Genomic DNA, 20,135 nt, shown 5'->3' with positions numbered 1-20,135 from the left:
AACCCCAGCACAAAGATTTCAAGAGTTAAATGAAAACTAAATCAATAAAGCGATAGCCCAAACTCAAAAAACGTAGTACAGTACATCACCAAATAACGTCCAAAATTGAGTAATAACCGAGAGAGAATTTCCAATGAACAGCCAGCTATGGCGGCAGGAGAAAATCTGAATAGGTTGTTATAGTTCTACCTGTTGTACCGCGAGGGCGCCAGTGTACACCTGGCATATCTGTGATAGACCGCGAGATTTTGAATTTGCTGCCGGCGTCAAGAGACTTTAGCCATTATATAACCAGCGGGTAAGTTTTATATTTAAAAAACAAGCTTGGTACATATGCAGCAGATGATGCTACTCTCTTTGCATCAATTCCATTTCCTAAATGAGAACCTTAGGTTGCTGAATCCCTTAATAGATATCAGCTAAAATTAGTGCATGGTGCACATTATAGAAGATGAAATCAAAACCTAACAAAATCAAAGTATGAGTGTAAATAGGTCAAAGACATTAGCTCAACATCCAGATCTCATTGACAATGTTTCTACAACTATGTACAATTCATTTAAAATTCTAGGTGTGACTCTTGATTGCAAATTAGCTTTTGAGAAATACATTAGGTGAGCATTTTCTTCAATTGCATAAAAATATAATTTAGCTTATTAATGAGTCTTGCAAGATTTTTGGCGATCAATTTATCCAGAGGAAATGTTTCGATTCTTTCCTTTAACATTGTTTCAAGTACAGTACTGTACTATTCCATCTGATCTTCACTGTTGACTCGCATCTTAATTTGTTGGGACAAAATCTTACAGTCCATTATACTTCTTATTCCTGATCTGGATATTAATCTCTGGCAATGCCATTTAGTTCTTTGTGCATATTGCTCAATATTTCTGGTAATTCTGACCATACTTTGCATTTAGATCATCCCAAACTAAGTACAGTACGGCGTCCCCAGCTTATGTTTTCTTCACGTTACGGTGTGGAATATGATGTTTTTTTGTCCCCTCGTTACATTTTTCCCTACCTTACGGCATCGAATTCCAAAACTCAAACTTGGCGGTTTTTACGCGTACGACTGGGAGTCACTAGCCTACCACCACACTCATACATCACTGCATAGGTCACTAAGAAGCTAGTCTGCTATTGGTCGGCGTCACTAAGATGCCGATACGCTATTGGCCAAAATCCCTCCCACAATGCCTGAGAGAGATGCTGCCTCTCTCTTTGTTATACGCGTGCTCAGTTCAGAATCTCGTGTGCGTTTCGTAGACTTGATCTCGTGCGAGTGCTTGCAATATCGTATTTTTTGTGCATTTTAGTGCCTAACTCTAATTTTAATTTGTTAGCCATGGGTCCCAAGATTGCTAGTGGTGTTAAAGGGAGACGTAAGAAGATGATTATTATGGAAACGAAGCTGGAGATAATAAAGAAATACGAAGAAGGCATGCGCATCGTTACCCTCGCTACTATGTATGGCCGTAACTAGTCTACGATTGGTACAATTATCAAGAACAAGGAAACCATTAAAGCAAGTAAGTCTTCCAAAGGCATGACTGTCCTTGCCAGTGGAAGGACCTCAATCAACGATGAGATGGAGAGACTCCTTCTACTATGGATTAAAGAGAAGGAAATCGCTGGTGATACACTCACGCAATCAGTAATTTCGCACAAGGCGAGCGCCATCTTTGCCGATCTCGTGGAAGCCCAGAGAGACGGCGGAGATGAAGGAACGTTGCAGCAAGCCCCCCAAGAGTTCAAGGCTTCTCATGGGTGGGTTGATCGTTTCAGGAAGAGGACTGGTATTCACTCAGTCGTCAGGCATGGAGAGGCGGCCAGTTCTGACAAGAAAGCAGCAGACGAATTCCTCAAGAAGTTTGAGAAATTAATTTCCAGAGAAGGCTAAATTCCTCAGCAAGTGTTTAACTGTGATGAAACTGGCCTTTTCTGGAAGAAAATACCCCGCCGTACATATATCACAGCTGAAGAAAAGAAACTTCCTGGCCATAAACCGATGAAGGACAGACTTACGCTCGCATTTTGTGCAAATGCCAGTGGGGACTTAAAAATTAAGCCCCTACTGGTATACCACTCAGAGAATCCTCGTGCCTTCAAGGCACAAAATATCACGAAGGAGAGGCTCTTGGTATTTTGGAAGTCTAATGCCAAGGCCTGGGTCACGAGGACCATATTTATTGAATGGATAAACGTCTGCTTCGGTCCTGCTGTCAAGAACTTTTTAGAAGAGAACAATCTTCCTCTCAAATGTTTCCTGGTACTGGACAATGCCCCTGCTCACCCTCCTGGCCTAAAGGACATCATTCATCCTGACTTCTCCTTCATCAAGGTTCTCTATCTGCCACCAAACACCACCCCTCTCCTCCAGCCTATGGATCAGCAAGTGATTGCCAACTTTAAGAAGCTTTACACGAAGCATCTGTTCAAAAGATGCTTCAAAGTGACCGAAAGCACTCAACTCACCCTCCGTGAATTTTGGAAGGGGCATTTTGACATCATTCAATGCCTGAAGATGATCGACAAAGCTTGGAATGAGGTTTCACGGCGCACCTTGAACTCCTTATGGAAGAAACTGTGGCCAGCTGTTGTGGCAGAACGAGACTTCGAAGGTTTCAATCCCTCAACCGAAGACGAGGCCGTTGATGATCCTTGCCTCAACAGCAGGCAAGACCACATCAACAGGCGACATGTCGTCTAGTGTTTCCACAGGGGAAGCAGGCTAGACGGGAAAGATACAGCTGGGAAAGCCTCAGAAGTTCTGGTGGTGTGAACACCTTCAGGAGTTTTCTCACAGATGGAGAACCAGAAATGCCCAAAGGAGGCCACAAATTCCTCAGCCTCTGGTGGTCGTCGGTTGGAACAGCAACAGGCGAGCCTCAAGGAAAAGATCGAGCAATACAAGGTGACACTATCTCTTTCCCAGAGCTAACATCTCCTCACACCCACACAAATTTCTTCACGCGATCCAGACCTAGAGTAATTTGAGGGAGACATAACAGATACAGCAACCCAGGATAGGCTACAGAGCTTCTTCAGCATCAAACTAGGCATGGCTATTGCTAATATCAAAGAATTCCTCTTAGCCTTCTTGGCAAACTAATCCACTGCAGAGGCAGCCAACAACCTGCCCTTGTCACAAAGGAAGAACAGTGAACAAAAATCAAACAGCTTTTGGGGATCACAACCCGGTTCAGACATAAAACCTCCCACACATTTTACCAGGTTTGTTTGGACACAACTGCATGTCAACACACTTCTTTATTTAACTGCAAAGGAAAAAGAAAATATTAAAACAGACAACATTGATGAGGCAGCAAGAGTATGTACCGATTGTGGACGAAGTCAAAATCGAGCATCTAGCTGGATGATGAGTGACCAGGGCTTACTCACAACACGCCAGTAGTTAATCTATTCAAGTTTTTAACAAGTGTCCCAGTTTTGCTGGTCAAATTCCTATTAAAGACCAAGAGTTTGTATTCCTGTAAGAACAAACTTCATTAAACTACACTATAATACAGTACTTAAAACTCAAACAAGTACTGTAGCCTCACAGGAAAGTATAATATATTCTAGGACAGTGGTTCCCAACCTGGGGGAAATTTGAAGCTTCCAGGGGGAAATAATTACACTACCTACTAACAAAAAACAAGCGGAAAATGTCCTCATAGTACGTGCGGCAATTTGTTTTAAGCCATTCAATTGTGATATGATCATATCAGTTCTCAAAGACATAATATTCAAGGGTAGAATTGGAGTGTCATGCCCATTTCTGAGGCGGGCGAGTGGGCATGAGGGCTGGGCGGGGCATGAAGGGGGAAATCTGGACAGTTGAACTGGGTGCAGGGGGGAAATGACAGAAAAAAGGTTGGGAACCACTGTTCTAGGAGAAGGATACTACAAAATCAAACCAATGTTCTCAAGTCTTAGGTAGGGTCATAGCTTCTGTACCTTAGTCTTCCACTGCCTTGGGTTAGAGTTCTCTTACTTAAGGGTACACTATTCTATCTGTTTCTTCTCCTCACTGGGCTATTATCCCTGTTGGAGCCCTTGGGCTTATCGTATCCTGCTTTTCAAACTAGGGTTGTAACTAGGCTAGTAATAATAATAAATAACAATAGTGTATAATCTTACAAACCCTAAGTCCATATCTTCTTATAAGAAAGTGGACACTTTTAAGTATTAGGAAAAGAAAAAACCGTATTAGTGGCATAGGCATTCTTGAATATAATAATCAATCTTACAGTATGGAGAAAGATGATATTTTCTAATTCAAAGATCCCACCAACAGAAACAATGAATTACTCTCAATTAACGTATGCAGTTCCAATTTTGTGCCACTATGCAAAACACCATCCCTTTCCTTTCAGTATTATAGACCCTCTAAATATAAGAATGATTATGACTTACAGTAAAAAATACACATGCATATTGTAATACTTTCATCACTTGGAATAATAAAAACGTGCCTTTTGATACAGAGTAACTACAGTATAGCAATTCAAGTGATATACAATAAAAGAGTTCAGCATTTCTCAAACATGACAATTATTTCTCTCAAAATATATTTTTTTTCATAAGTATACCATCTTTACACAGGTGAAGCTATGAAAGCATTATCTATAATGTTGGAAAGGATAAAAATTGGCAAGCATATGACAAATATATCACATGAGTTCATTCCACTATCATATGCACCTGATGATATATTCATAATAAGGACTACAAAGGTCATTCCTCAGCTTTACTTGAAGGAATGCCTTGACACTACACGAACCACTTTAGCGGGGCACAGAGTATAACATACTTACGTTTGTCGTATTTCTCAAATTCAATTTTGCCCTTACAAGAAATCATTTTATATGTTTGTTGGTGCCATATGTTTTAGCAAATAACGTGCAATTGCAGAGGGGTGAAATTATTTAAGACAAGTATCTCGACGACTGTGTCACTAGCCACTGACTTTTCAAAAAGTCATGCGCTTGGGTCTATAAATACCAGTGAAAGGGATGTCTATAAATGGGTAAGTGGGAATCTTAGTGCAGCATATGCCTATTACAATTAGTAATAAGGAAATTGTTATTAGTAATTACAGCATGAGGATGAATAATGCTAACAAGATAAAAAGTGGCAAATTATTACAAAGGCTCCTTAGGCCAGGCTATGGGACAATTTAAGGATTTTAGAGGTTCACGCACAACGCGAGTTATCCAACAAATATAAAATAATTCAGTTATACGTAAAGGGGACATATGCAATTACCAATTATTTCTTTACTTATTCAAATCATCAAAATGGATCACGTAAAATTCGTACAGGTAGGAAGATGCATATAAACAAAATCCCTCTACACAGAGCTTTCATAGAACACGGCAAATACCCTAGGAACTCTCTGGTACGTTTCCCTTCAATTACAGTAGGCATTTCATCCTCAAAAGACAGTTTAAATTGAAAAATATTTGTTATTCAGCAATATTCCCAGCAGTTCTCTGTATGTTACCGATAGGTGAATATCATTATAAACATGTCCCCTTCTTCTGACACTAAAGTTGAGTGGTATGAAACCATGTTCTACCAAGCAGTTTTTCTAGCAATGTTCAAAATAAATTTAACTAATAAACATTGAAAACAAAGACAGCCAAATTCATTAATTTATAATAAAAAAAAAATCAAGAGGCCTATTAGTGCTTATCCTCTTTGTTTACTGGTAATATTAAAATAAAATATACAACACAATATGAATAACCAATAAGTACTTACAAAGGAATGGCCTCTCAACAATGAACTCTTTATAAATAGAAAATTTATCTAAGAAAAATCCAACAGCTTTAATCAATATCAACCACAAATGCTTGAATAATATATTTCTGAGAGAGGACACCAGGTAACGTAAGAGTTCACTATTGAAGACAACAACAATGGATTAAAAGTGCTCATCTTATCTCATGAATCACCACAAATCAATTATTTTTCAAATATTTGAGGATGCTATTTTACTTCCAAGGCAATGTTAAAGAGCAATATCATGTACAGTATTATGCTCTTCTTGTTGTAAGCACACAACTGCAAAAAAAAAAAGTATCACATTCATTATAAAGTCACCTATGCAGAGGCTTTAATAAATGAAAATAAAAAATCTCACATGGCAGTGATGGTGGGTTTGCCTATTGCTGTACGGTATTTCAAACTGCATACCACGAAACTCAATTTTCCACATTTACACATCACACTTAAAGCTCCCCATTTGGAAAGCAAACACTTTTATTCAAAGTATATATTTCTCCAATGCATGTGCAAACTAAGTAACCGAAACTCAACAGTAAAATAGTACCTCTTGGTTGGATAAAGCCTACCACAAATTCAATAAAGAGCCACAGTGGAAAAGGGCAAAATATTTAGTTGGGATTCATTCAGCTATATGTTACTCCAAACTGAAGTCGAAGGATAGCAGATCAACAAAACCAACCCAGAAGCAAATGCTATTCACTGTGAAATTGACAGGTATTTTCATTATTTCATGCAGTCCTGAAGTCTGGCTATACAGTACACGCTCGGGGAGTTTGACTACGACTTGTTTGAAACGAGAACCCCCTGCATATTCGGCGCTGAATTAGTCTGTTGTGGCTGCACTTCTTTCAGGTCGTCTTGGCCCCTGATTCGAATGCCATGTTTTTCTTTGTATTCGTTCACCTCCTTCCCCTTGTTTACTAATTTCTCATTCAGGCTGTCAATCACCTTGGTTAACTGTAGGAGATTAAATGTAATAAATTTACACACTCAAATATTTAACTGTTAAAATTATTCCTAAGTTGTAACCAGATCAAACCTCTTTTCTAGACTTCAGATAATATGACTTATGTGGTACCATAGGTTAAAACCCTGTATGTTTCATTTCTGAAACAATTTAAAAAAAAATTAAGTACAGATATTGATAAATACATAGTTGGAAAAGGAAAATTACTATTAATACCTTAGACAGAACAGTGTAAGAATTTATCTTTACAAATATAGATAGCACAAAAACAATATGACAAGTTTGGAAATAATTTGTATTTTTCCTAGTTATACAAACCTGAGTCTTACAGAGAATGAATAACAGCAAAGCTGGAATACGGCAATTAAAAATTATAATGAGGTGTCACCAACTGTTCTCAACATCCGGACCTCAGTATTGATAATGTTTCTTTAAATTTGTATGACACTTTTAAAATTTTAGGTGTGATTCTCAACAGCAAATTTACTTTTGAGAAACACATTAGGTCTGTGTCTTCTTCAATTGCACAAAAAATTGGCTTATTGAGAGTCTTTTAAGATTTTCGGTGATCAATCTATTCTGAAGAAGTGTTTTAATTCTTTCATTCTACCTTGTTTTGAGTATTGTTCTCCTGTCTGGTCTTCAGCTGCTGATTCTCATCTTAATTTGTTGGACAGAAACTTACGGTCTATTAAATTTCTTATTCCTGATCTAGATATCAATCTTTGACACCGTCGTTCAATTAGTTCATTATGCATGTTGCATAAGGTTTTTCATAACTCTGACCATCCTTTACATTCAGATCTCCCTGGACAATTCTATCCTGTTCGTAATACTAGGCAGGCAGTTAATTCTAATAGCCAGGTCTTCTCCATCGTGAGGCTCAATACTGCACAGTATTCTAGAAGTTTTATTCCAGCTGTTACCAAGTTGTGGAATGATCTTCCAAATCGGGTAGTTGAATCAGTAGAACTTCAAAAGTTCAAAGTTGGAGCAAATATTTTTATCTTGACCAGGCTGACATGAGTCTTTTTATAGTTTATATATGACATATCTGTTTTTGACGTTAATAGTTTATATAGGACATATCTACTTTGACGTTGTTACTGTTTTAGAATGATTTATTGCTAACTTGGTTCTCATCATTTGTTTATTTCCTTAATTCCTTTCCTCACTGGGCTATTCTTCCCTATTGGAGCCCTTGGGGTTATAGCATCTTGGTTTTCCAACTAGGGTTGTAGCTTGGCTAGTAATAATAATAATAATAATAGTAGGAAAGCAACCCAACACCCTGGTTCACTAACAAACCACTTTGATAGCAGCTGGAACTTTCTAGGGGATTGGTGATGGGGGAAAGTATGAGCAAAGGTTTGTATAGTTAGGAAAATAACAAAAAGGACGCCCAAATTTGTACCCACAGATACAAGTCCTTGTCCTTTACATAGAAAACTCATCAATAGGTGGGAGGCAGTCCCCATTCCAACTGGCTGGAATCTCATCCAAGGACTCCTTACCTCGAGGCTTGTCAAGTTTAGAGGGTAATCCCCCTCGCCGAATGGCCTCCAGAAGGGCAGACGGGAGAAGGGAAGCAATCTCAAGGATGACCAAGGCAAAGAAATACTGTACTGAAAACTGATCTCCCTTGAAAGATGACCCATAGTCAGCAGGGATGCATCCCAAGGGATCCTACAACACACATTCATCCCAAGAAGCCCTTGGCTGTGTTGAATCCTCTGCAGGGAAGCTTAGGAGGCAAGGATCACTTTTCCCAACTGAGAAGGCACAGAACCTCCACAGAAAACCCTTTGAAAAAAAATCATAAACCCTGGAAAAGAAAATAAACTAAAAAAACTTTTGCTTAAACTACAGCCAGCGAGGAAATGTTCTTGACTATGGCTATCTAAAATCATAAACTGGAAAAGAAAATAAACTAAAAAAAGTTATCTAAGTGGTTTGTCAGTGAACCAGGGGGGAGGCAGTGAATTTGCCTCCCCGCTACTACCTGTCGGTTGTTGACACCTCGTTCTAATCTTTAATTGCAATATTCCAGTTTTGTTGTTGATATTCTCCTATGTAAAGGATGATGGTTTGTATCTGTGTAGGACCACACTGATATTAAGGACAGGGAAAGATCCAGCTGGAATAACCCTGATACCAAGGTAATTTAAAACAACAAATCAAATATTTGTAAATGTGACTATTTAACAATATGAAAAGCAAAAAGAATAAAAACTATTGACACGTACGGAAAAAATCACAACAAAAATATTGAGGATCACATGGTGGGGTCTAGACAATACGCTCATACAGTATATCCTGGGTTTGCAACGTGATGCATGAAATCCCAGGAAAAGTGTACATATTTGATTTTTTCATTAAATTGAAAGCTGTGACCTGAAGGTAAGATTCATCAAAATAACATTAGCAGTATTCTCACCTGATCCCTATTGTTCGTGAGTGCTGGCAAAACCTCATTGACCGTTCTCTCCACAAGAACTCCTCCTACCATTCGGAAACACTTCCTATCTGGTGAAACATCTTGTAGAGTTTCAATTACTATCCTGAAAAAGAGAGGAATCTTATCAATGAAAATAAGACAGATTTTTAGTTATTTGTATTTTTCCTAGCCATACAACCGGAGTCTCTTAATTAAGGATATAATTTGTACGCACTGGTATTGGTCGTTAAAGTTGGATACTGAGCGGTTATCAAACTGGACATTATGTAGGATGCAGAGCCCTGCCCACCTTCCAGTTGCATGGTCTTCACTTTTGTTTTGATCTTTCACTCAGGACTTAAGTATGTATGGCTAGGAAAAATACAAATTACCCCTACTTACAATATTTGTGATTTGTTCCTACACGTTAAAAACCCACGTCCTTTAATAGACTCACTGCTTGGTGGGTTGGAAGTCCCTTTGAACCAAACTGAAAGGTTAATTTTCTTCCCTGAAAGTGATAAACGCTCGAGCTGTATGGGTTCATAACAAGGACCCTTGTCACCCCCTAGCTGTCTGTCATAAAGAGAAAAGAACGATAGGTCTTGGGTTGTACGTGAAACTTATAAGGTACTTGATCGACGTTGGGAACTACTTTTCCCACGAAGAGGATGTCAGAGTCAGATACAAAGTACAGTATATGATTGACGAGTTGGTATAAGACCCACAATTCTCCAACTCATTATAGGATGATGAAGAGAAATACAGTGGAACCTCACAGCCACGGACACTGTTACTACGGACTTCAGATATAACGGACTAATTTCAAATAACTAAGCAGTCTACGGTTAGCAAAGGTCACCTTAAGAAGTACAGTAACTTGTTCTGAGTTATTTACAGTGATTTACTTTATGCAGTATTTATCTATATAAAGGTAATAAAACCATTTTCACCTTATTCATTATTGGCATATCTTCATAATAAATAGCCTACTCAAGGAATAATTCTATATCAATAAAATAAACTATGCAAGCCCATCTGAGAACATGTAAACTAACTCAGCTGAGCTTGTCATCCGATGATTTCAAGTAACCATTCTCCAGGATATGTGCGCATATCAATATCAAGTAGAGCCCCGCGAGGCAAGAAGCTTTTCCACTACCAAAGAATGTACAGATCTGGCAACTGTCTCTCTGCTAGTACATTCCACTTGTCTGGAATGTATCTTACTGACAACTCAACGGCGTGAAACTCCGCCCAGATGTGCATCTGCTTCGTCTGCTCACAAATGGGGTAAAAGAACATGCCTCTTTGCTGGTTGACATAGGCTAATAAGGTAGTAGCGTTGTCACACATTAACATTACTGCGTGCCTCTTCAAGCGTTCTTGGAATGCTTGCATCTTGGGGATGTTCATGCCCAGATGCCTTTTCTCTTCGGTCCACACCCGAGACAACCGAGAAGAAAAGCATGTTTTGAAGTAGCGAGTCAAGTGGGACTCCCTTGGTGAGGTTTTCCTCATCAAGCTACAAGATAAGATCATCTCGAGCTTCTTGGTGGAGCGGAACAGGAAGGAATAAGGGGATCCCTGACAACTGACCAGCGATCCTTCAAGCACCACTGAAGGGATCTCTGGTGGACACGCAACTGAGGAACGAGCTTCTCCTATGAGGAGAGATTACTTAGAAGACATTGCCAGTGCCGATAAGAGATTTCTGTCTTGGACAGAAAGGGCCGTGCAATCTCCCCAAGCTTGATGATGTGATCATCTTTAGGGAAGACTCTTGCTGCTGCCATGTCTATCAGCAGTTCTTCAGCCTCTGGTTGAGTATGAGATTTGATTTCTCCCAGTTTACCACATTCCTCAGATCATGGCAAAATGTGAGAATGCAATCTCAATCCTGAAGCTGCTGCCTCTCCGAAGAGGCCAGGATCAACCAATTGTTTAAATACATCAGAACACATATTACTCGCAAGTGGGGCAAAGCAGCCACCAAGATGAACACCAGAGGAGCTGTACGCAGTCCGAAGCACAAAGTCTTGAAGTGGCACACCGTACTGTAGAGGGAGAAGCAGAGGTACGTTTGAGAGGTTGGATGAACAGGCAATTATCTAACTTAGAGATGGCAAAGACTGTTCGTAACACTAGATACAGTAATCAGTAATGGTAATTCTAACAGTTATGCCTTCTCCATCATAAGACTCAATACTACACAGTATTCTAGTGGAATGATCTTCCTAATCAGGCAATTGAATCAGTGGGACCTTGAAAGTTCAAACTTGCAGCAAATGTTTTTATGTTGAACAGGCTGATATAAGACTTTTCATAGCTTATACTGTATGTGAAAGATCTGTTTTAATATTGTTACTGTTCTTAAAATATTTTATTTTAATTTTTCATTCCCCCTCTCGCAGTTTATTTATTGCCTTTCCTCATGGGTCTTTTCTTTTCTGTTGGAGCCCTTGGGCTTATAGCATCCTGCTTTTCCAACTAGGGTTGTAGCTTAGGTAGTAGTAATAGTAATAATAAATGATAATAATACTGTAGTTTCCATCCTGAATTTCATTTGACGAAAAAACTTGTTCAGTGGAGAGATGCCAATGATCGGCCTCCGGCCTCCAGTCGACTTTTCCATGGAAAAACCGACTGTAGAAGCCCTGAGATCCGTCTCTAAAGACTTCGAGCGCGTTCTTCTCCAACATCCCTTCCAATTGGACCACGATCCTTTACACCTAGCTTGCTTCCCGATGTTTCCCTCTTCACACAGCACGACACCTAATCTCTTGCTCACTCAGCTTCAGTCTTGCAACATTTCGCCTCGTGTGTGTACAGTACAGTATCTCCCACTTCAGACTTTGCTGTGCAGAATCATGTGAGGTAAAAAAAAAAAAAAAAAAAAAACCTGTACATATCCAGTGTGCTTATAGTGATTTTAGTATAAAAATTTATACACACTTTACGCTACCAGATGCGTCAAACAGTCAACGGCTCAAAGAGTTGCATCATGCTTCAGTCTTACCTTGTAGAACTTCATACGTAAACGGTGAGTGATGGTGTACCGATACAGATTTCTTTTAATTTTTTTTGTATTAGTGTATTTATTGTGTAATACTGTAATGTTATTGTTATATTAACTACAGTACAGAACTGTACTATATACAAAATACCGTACTTTACAGTACTGTAATACAGTAATGCAGATATAAGCTACGCGTACGATGAGTTTCAATGGCGTGACAACCTGGTAAAAACAGCAAACACTTATGGGTGTTATCTTGGCTAATTTAGCAGTACTGTACATATATTACAGTAATATACACTACAGTATCAGTGTTGTTAGATAGGAAGAAGTTTATTTTGTTGTTACTATAAGTATAGTGTAGCAATGAATTGTGTTGTGTACCTATCTTACCGTGTGCATAGTAGGCTACATGTGTTTATATGTACCGTACACTTACTGAAATATTCATTCGTTAACACAATACTGTACTTATACTGTGATAGAAACCAAGTAAAAAAACACTATTATTGAGTACTTTGCGAGTTAGTCGACCAAATATAAGCAATGGGCAGTGAGCTGATAGGAGTTAACACACCGTACGGCAGCAAATATTCGTGGATTCTCGCACCTGTCTGTTACCTAATCCCTGTGAATAAGGAGGGCTTACTAACACATTGCCCAATTGCCTGATGGGCATCGCCCAACTACCAGCAACTGGAGGAGAAATTTGCCGATCTCAGCTACCTCTGCCTCCTTACTTGGCACAACTACAGTAGGTTGGGGTCAAAAGGGGGGAGCATGACCCCTAACATTTACAGAGGTAAAAGGACCTGGAGCCGCAGATCTCAATCTTCTTCGGGATTGACTTACTGGGTTGAGACAAAATAACTCTTGGCACAGTTGATCTTGAGGGGCCAAGGTCTTTAAGGTTTAGATCACTGTTCTGTGGACAAGGGAATCGTCACTCTCCTTTCTTTACTTCTTAATCTCTTCTGTCAGAAAGAGAACTGAGATATCCAGGATCAGTGCACTTTTCTTAGGGAGAGTGCCGCTTCATATCGCACCTGGCAGGAGAAATGTGAAGGTACTGCACCTTTCCTATTCAGAATCCTGTTTGCCCACACGGTGGCCGACTGATGAGCAAAGCAATGCCGTTGTCTTTGCCCATGAGAGCATGAGGTCAGATAGTTTCTTAACCATCTCAAGGAAGAAGTGAAATATGTCAAGGCTCCCAATGGCCAATCCAACTGGTGGCTTCCAGACTCAACATTGCCGATATTTCCACAGCTGTGGATTCGGTAGCTGGGAAAGAAGTATCCTCGTACTTCAACCTATCCACTGTCATGCCAATCGTCATAGTTGTTCCTGTTGGATTTATTGGAAGACATTCACAATGGCCTCCACCTGAATGTAGAACCTCTGCTGTTAAGAAAAGGCTGGAGGCAGGAGCTTGGTTGACCTCCTCAACAGATGCCAATTCTTAGGTCTGACGACCGGTGAATTCACTCGAAAGAGTGCATCCCGCGCAACCACCAGCCAATGAAGCTCAAGGGTGGTTCTGGAGGTTTGAGGAGCGCCGAAATATCAATCAATACCTGTCATCCTGCCCATGATAGGTTCTGTGGCTGCTGCTCTGAGTTCATTCAACTTCCTAATGAGTAAACGAATTCTGAATCCAGGGTCTCCGTCTGTGTAGGGAGGGGAAGGAAACCTTCCCTTGCTCAAAATTCCTCTCCTCTCCCTCTATTTGCAGAATCAAGCGGAATATGAAATGATTCCTCCCTCTCTTTGGAGTGAGAACTTTCCAAACTGAGGACTGAGCCTAGTCTGTTCCTTAAGGGAAGAAGTCTTTGACTTCTGAGAAATCTCCATATCCTTATTGCCATTCTCTTTCTTGGCCCCCTGAGGTCGATCAGACACTAGGTTTCCGGATCTCAGGGGGGCGAGAGGGGGAGCGAGACAATGAGAGATCAGATAGCCCAGAGTACCTCCTCTTGGAAGGGCTCCGATGTAAACTTCCTCTTCATGTCTCAAGGCGCCGCACGAGACTAACCAATCCCGTACCTGAAAAAATACTGTGACCAAGATCGGTCTCGAGCCGACGGGTGTACCTTAGTACTGGGTTTTCGGCACACATGGGAAACAGGTGACGTGGATGCAGAGTTCTCAGAGTGCATTGGACATCTCGGTTGATCTTACTCTTCTTTCAGATGGCAACTTCCCCTCAGGGTATCACTCAAGTAAGAGGAAAGGTTTGACCTGCGGTGTTTCAGCTTAGAGGGTGGAGAACGGGCTGCTTTAGTCTTTGTAGATTGATGTTCCAAGGGTTTTGTGCCCCTATGCTCATGGGACGATCAACAAAAATGTTTTAACCGTTTGTCAGTTTTCACCTTAAAAGTTGTATGCACAAGACAAAGCGTACCAAGTATCATGATCGGGAAGTTGATAGCTTCCTACCCAGAGAATCATAGCCTTGCTTGTGCCTAGAGTGAGAGATTGAATGACATTTACATGTCCCGGAGATTGTTCTCGCTTCTTAGGATAAGGTGATCATACACTTGAAAAGCCAAAAGACTTTGCTCATGGTGACCTAGCTAATGGAGATCATGCGTGTCTCTTCATTAGTGTAGAAAGCTTCACCTTTTTCGAACCTATCTTAGCCTTATGAATTGTTGGAGACTACTCAGAAAAACCCTCATGAAGATGAGGGCATGCGGGAAGCTCGTGTCCTGGGTGACAAACCAGGAGTCCCTGTGCATGGGGCCTCAATGATCTGATCCCTTCAAAGGCTTAGGAAGGGATCGTGGAGCAGCTCGTGAGTGTCCAGATTGTAGAATCTTCAGAATCACCTGACGCTTTGGTGATCGTGCTCTCTTATGCTCCTTCTCTGCTCCGAGACAATGAGCGTATGTGATAAAGTCTCCTTTGAGTGTACGAGTGGGAAAGATGTTCGTTGTTTGCCCAAGGCACGATCAACATCAAAGGCCTTAGAAGTGGCAGTTTTCTTTGTCTATCTGGATGTTCCAATGGGTGGAGATACCTAAGCCTTCCTAGACCTTGAATCGTACTTTGACACTTCCCCTAGGTGAAGGTTTGGATACAATGGTACTCATCCCGCAAGGCCATACAGTCTGGAGATTTCTTCAGATTGGTTGTTCTGTATTTCAGTGAACTCTTCTTCCTGACAGCAGCTCCTCAACAGGGAAACAAGAAGGCGCAGGAACAAACGGAGCAAGTGACGGGAGCGACGACACTTCATATCGATCCTAAACAACCAGCAACAACTTGTCTTTAATCACAACAATGGACACATCCAGGGGCATCACTCCACCACTCTTCTGCAGGCAGGAAGGGAAGACTTTAGAGACCAAAGGGCAGCTAAAATCTCCAGAAGTTTCTCCACCAAAGGGGTGCCATCGTAAAATGAGAGGGCCACAGCACACCAAGATCCAGGTCCTTGCGGGGAAAACTTTCGGCGAGAGTCAGGGGGTTATTACCTTCGCTAGAGTTAAGTAATACTCCTGTCACCAGGGGTTTCGGTCTTCTCTCCTCCAAAGGACAACGCCTACGGGAGAGTAAAAAGACAGCGCAGCAGCCTTAGAACCAGAAGGGAGAAAAGCGCCCGAGAGCTTCTTGGGCATACCCAAAAGCTACTCTCAAGAATCTTTCTTCTACTTCTAGGCAAATTCAGTCCATTGCAACAGAAGCCAAGGGGATTCTTGCGAATAGGAATGCACAGGCAACAGCTACAAAATTAAAGGGGTCGTCTTCAGGCTTGCTCATATATCGGCCAGAACCCTTGCCTGGATTACCCTGATACAGCCAGGTCTAATCAGGGAGCCGACACAAACAGCAATCCAATCACGAAACTTGAAAGAAAAAGAAGACTGATTAGATATTTCTAGAGCGACGAAAAATACATCTGTACTCTACAGCAGCTCAAGTTCAAGTGAAGGGAAGCATTTCCTGTCGCCACCTGACAGACGGCTGTGCTTACCTTGTTAAAAGGTTAACGGACAGTTTCCAGCTTCAGTGAAGTCATACTCCTATTTACGATCGAAGGTTTATATTAAGAATAGGAACAAATACAGATTCACCAAAATATTCCCATAAGAATTGTTCAAAGTATCTAGGAGCCTTTGTATATCAGCGGCCAGTTCCTCGCGCGTTCATTAAAAATGGACATCAACCAACCTAACCTTTCCCCCCCATATCCTAACCTACAAGCCATGTCCCTACCTACTTACCTAACGGGGGGAGGGGGGGGGGTTAACGGCCCCCTGCGACCCCCATTACATTGCCGTATTCTAAGTTAGACATAATAATACATACAGGTGGCCGCTATCATACATACACCCGATAAATAATTAAAATTGGCAGAGATTTTAGTATAATTAATACCGAACTGAAAATATAGAAACAGACGAGCCTATAAATTTGGGTTCTGAAAAATACCATTTAAGGATCCTCAAGGTTATGTGCCTTGACGGTAAATGTCCAGAAACCGGGTTCAGGAACTTTGAAAAATTACGCCACATGTATTACTTATTAATTGATAAGTTTTCGATATAATTTTACCCGAAAATGTTTTGTCAAAAAGCGGCATGACTCACGCGAAGGGGTAACCCACCCACCCAACGAAATCTTAACAGCGTAATAACTTACTTGTGTTCGTTCAAATCTTGTTCCAATTCACTAATTTTACCCATAAGGGATCTCTGTTCATTTCTCAAATTCTGAAATTTCTGAACAATTTCTTCTCCCTCGCTTTTGGTGAGAGTTTTCGTGGTGCTTTGCTGTTTGCCTGCCATGATGATTGTTTTGGTCTCAGAGATGGAGTAATACTCTACCAGATTGCATTAGAAATGTCTCCTAGTTTTTTTGTAGTAGCTCTCAAATGTACAATTATGTTAACATTATAACTTTAAAAATAAAAAATAATAATTTAAAATAAGTTAATAAATTCATTATATGTCATAAAAATCTCAATATCATTTTCATTTCCACTTTAGAATGAAAAATAAATGACAGTAATGAGAGACATATTACAATTTTCTGAAGTATAGCCAATCCTAAATTCAGCATGGGACCTAAACTTAACGTTGGTTCTTTCCCGAAATAGCACAAAGAAACCTTTACGGAATACAGAAAATCTCTCGCAGACCTTAATATTTTACTGATGAAAATAATTGGTATAAATAAAGACAATTTTCAAGCAACAGAGAAAAGCGATGGTCTATGGCTATTTATTGCCACCCTCTCTGATAGTACAGCATTACCGTGATCATGAGAGTGCTGATTCGCAAGATCTATGGCATACTGATTCTCAATAAATTTCATTTAAAATTCCTGGTGAAATCATACGACGAATTGCAACACCTCTAGAGTCAAATAACCATTTTCACATATACATTTATTACAATTAAATAAAAATTTAACAACTAAAAGGATTAATATAAAAATTATGTCTTCTTCTAACATGTGCAATAATGTTAGGATATAATTTTGAACTGCCGAGAATTAGGGATTTTATTTCGATAAAAAATTCCTATATATTTTTTTTCCAAACTGTCAGGGAGTGAGTTTTCTTTACCATACAATTATGCTTTAAGTGTATTCAGTTTTCCATGGCTACAGTACACATTTACCAATCACGTATATATTTTGAAGTTTTGTTTCTATTAAGCCAGAACTCTAATTGATATACAAATAAATTAAGTGAGAATGTAGATAACGTGAGGTTGGAGAAGGGGTGATTAATTACTTAATACAAAATTGGAAAGAACCACAGTAATTTTATATTTGCGATCACCATAGCATTTAAACCAAACAACTCTGACACAGGCCATAAGTAATATATACACATACGGCAAGTAACCAATCACCGATGTTGGGAGGAGGTTATATTTCCACCCCTGTTTGTACGTTTGTTTGTGAACAACTTCCTGGCCACAATCTTACTCATAGAGTAGTGAATCTTTCAGGGATTAATTGTTATGTTGAGAGGTGGAAGTGATTCAATTTTGAAAGTCCTAGGTCAAAGGTCAAGGATGAGCAAAAGGCCATCCGAATTAACCCTAACCTTAACCCCAAATTCGCACATGGTTGTCACCGACTTCAAATACGCCTACAGTCTAAATTGATTCTGGGAAAGGCAAGTTGGTTTCAAGAAATAAGCTGTGGAGGTCTGCACTCTCAGAGTGCTTTTATATTTACAGCTGGTTTCAAATTATTGAAGCCAAGATGTATGGTTCTAGAGCTTTCAAATATGAGGCTCCAAGACTATACAATATAAGCTCCTACTCGACATCCGAAAGACAGAAGATATTAAGGGTTTCAAGAAGAAACTGAAAACTTTCTTGTTTTTTAAGTACTTCGATAATGTAGATTTGATGATAAACGTGCAATATGCGATGTGAAACGCTAAGGACGTAAGAATGCATATGATAAACTGAACACCAAGGTCCTGTAAAGAGTAGGGTTCCCCTGCCGTAGAGGACCAGAAAAACAGCCCTTAAAGTTAAGTAAAGTACAACCATCCATGCTCATTTAATTAAAGTTGGTTCACCACCAAAGACTTGGACAAAAAGGTTCCTTAAACACCAGGCTAACTAAGACTCATAGAGGGTTTTGCTGATTCAACTGTAGTCCTTCGGTTCACCTGAGATTTTTTATTTTCTTTTAACGTTAATCAACAGAAGTCATCTCTATGCAAGACTTGGCAAATTCTTGTAAATTTGGGAATAAAGCCCTCAGGAGAATTTTGGAAGCGAAATATTAAGGCAAGATTAGAAATGAAACTGTAAGAGAGATTACACGAGTGCCATATGTGGATGAGATCATGTTGAGGGGTAGATGGAGATGGTATGGGCATGCTCTTCGCACTCCCCAAGAGAGATTAAGTTCACCAAACTTTCAGCTGGGCTCCACAAGGCACTAGAAGAGTTGGAAGACCCAGGCCTACATGACTGAGGACTATGAAGCGTGAAGTAGGAGATGATGAATGGAGAAGTATAGATTGAAAAGCTCAGGATAGTGACGACTGGCGAAATCTAACCGAGGCCCTTTGCGTCAATAGGAGTAGGAGGAGATGATGATGATGATGATGAGAACAAAGGAAAAAAAAGTGGAGTTTGAAGTAACCCCAAAAGTGAAATCATTTTAAAGGGGCTCAGCCACCTCCAGGGTTCCATTTTACTAACTAATTAACAAATTTATGATCTACTTACCTCGTATGATCTTGAATGAAGCCAAACCCATCTTACCCTTGGATTAAAAAAAAAAAAAAAAAAACTGATTTTCTTCTTTTATACTTTAGATTTCTTTACTAATTTTTCCAAAATGATAGATTTCAAGATTAAAAATGTGACGGTGCTTAATAATAATTTTCCTTTATGCGTCACACACGCGCGCACACACACACACACACACATATATATACATATATATATACATATATATATCTATCTATCTATATATATATATATATATATATATATGTATATATATCTATATATATATATATATATATATATATATATATATATATATATATATATATGATAAATTTTGCACATTTAGACATGTTCTTCATATTAATATAAGCCATGCATTACACTCCTCCTAATATCTGGATTCTGTCTACCTCGGGATCAGAGACCCAAGGGGAAATCAACTCAAAGATAATAGCTTCTGGTCGGCCAGGGAATCGAACCCGGGCCCAAGAAACTGAGGTTCCATTGACTTTGCAACTCAGCCACAAAGAGTTGCTAAGTCAATGGAACCTCAGTTTCTTGGGCCCGGGTTCGATTCCCCGGCTGACCAGAATCTATTATCTTAGAGTTGATTCCCTCCTTGGGTCTCTGATCCCGAGGTAGACAGAATACAGATACAAGGAGGAGTATAATATATGGCTTATATGAAAATGAAAA

At 39.8% G+C, this 20,135-nt stretch overlaps 1 protein-coding gene across 1 annotated transcript; it reads right to left on the bottom strand.

Annotated features, from left to right (window-relative positions):
* Positions 1-4,215: 4,215 nt before the first annotated feature.
* Pfdn2 (prefoldin 2) lies at positions 4,216-17,050 on the bottom strand. Its single transcript, XM_068383684.1, has 3 exons — positions 16,870-17,050; positions 9,204-9,327; positions 4,216-6,756 (listed from the first exon to the last, which is right to left on the bottom strand). The coding sequence occupies exons 1-3, from the start codon at positions 17,013-17,015 to the stop codon at positions 6,577-6,579; spliced, it is 450 nt and encodes a 149-aa protein (XP_068239785.1). The 5' UTR covers positions 17,016-17,050; the 3' UTR covers positions 4,216-6,576.
* Positions 17,051-20,135: the final 3,085 nt, after the last annotated feature.

The sequence above is a fragment of the Palaemon carinicauda genome, chromosome 1 (genome assembly GCF_036898095.1).
Source record: "Palaemon carinicauda isolate YSFRI2023 chromosome 1, ASM3689809v2, whole genome shotgun sequence".
NCBI classification, from domain to species: domain Eukaryota; kingdom Metazoa; phylum Arthropoda; class Malacostraca; order Decapoda; family Palaemonidae; genus Palaemon; species Palaemon carinicauda.
This window is presented reverse-complemented; position numbering and strand designations above follow the sequence as displayed.

What these genes read in the sequence shown, in the direction of transcription:
- Pfdn2 (XM_068383684.1), bottom strand. Translation starts at nt 17,015, where the DNA reads ATGGCAGGCAAACAGCAAAGCACCACGAAAACTCTCACCAAAAGCGAG. An exon ending in CAAGATTTGAACGAACACAA is followed by an intron (nt 9,328 to 16,869) that starts GTAAGTTATTAC and finishes TCTCTTTTTCAG; the next exon opens with GATAGTAATTGAAACTCTAC. An exon ending in TCACGAACAATAGGGATCAG is followed by an intron (nt 6,757 to 9,203) that starts GTGAGAATACTG and finishes AATCTCCTACAG; the next exon opens with TTAACCAAGGTGATTGACAG.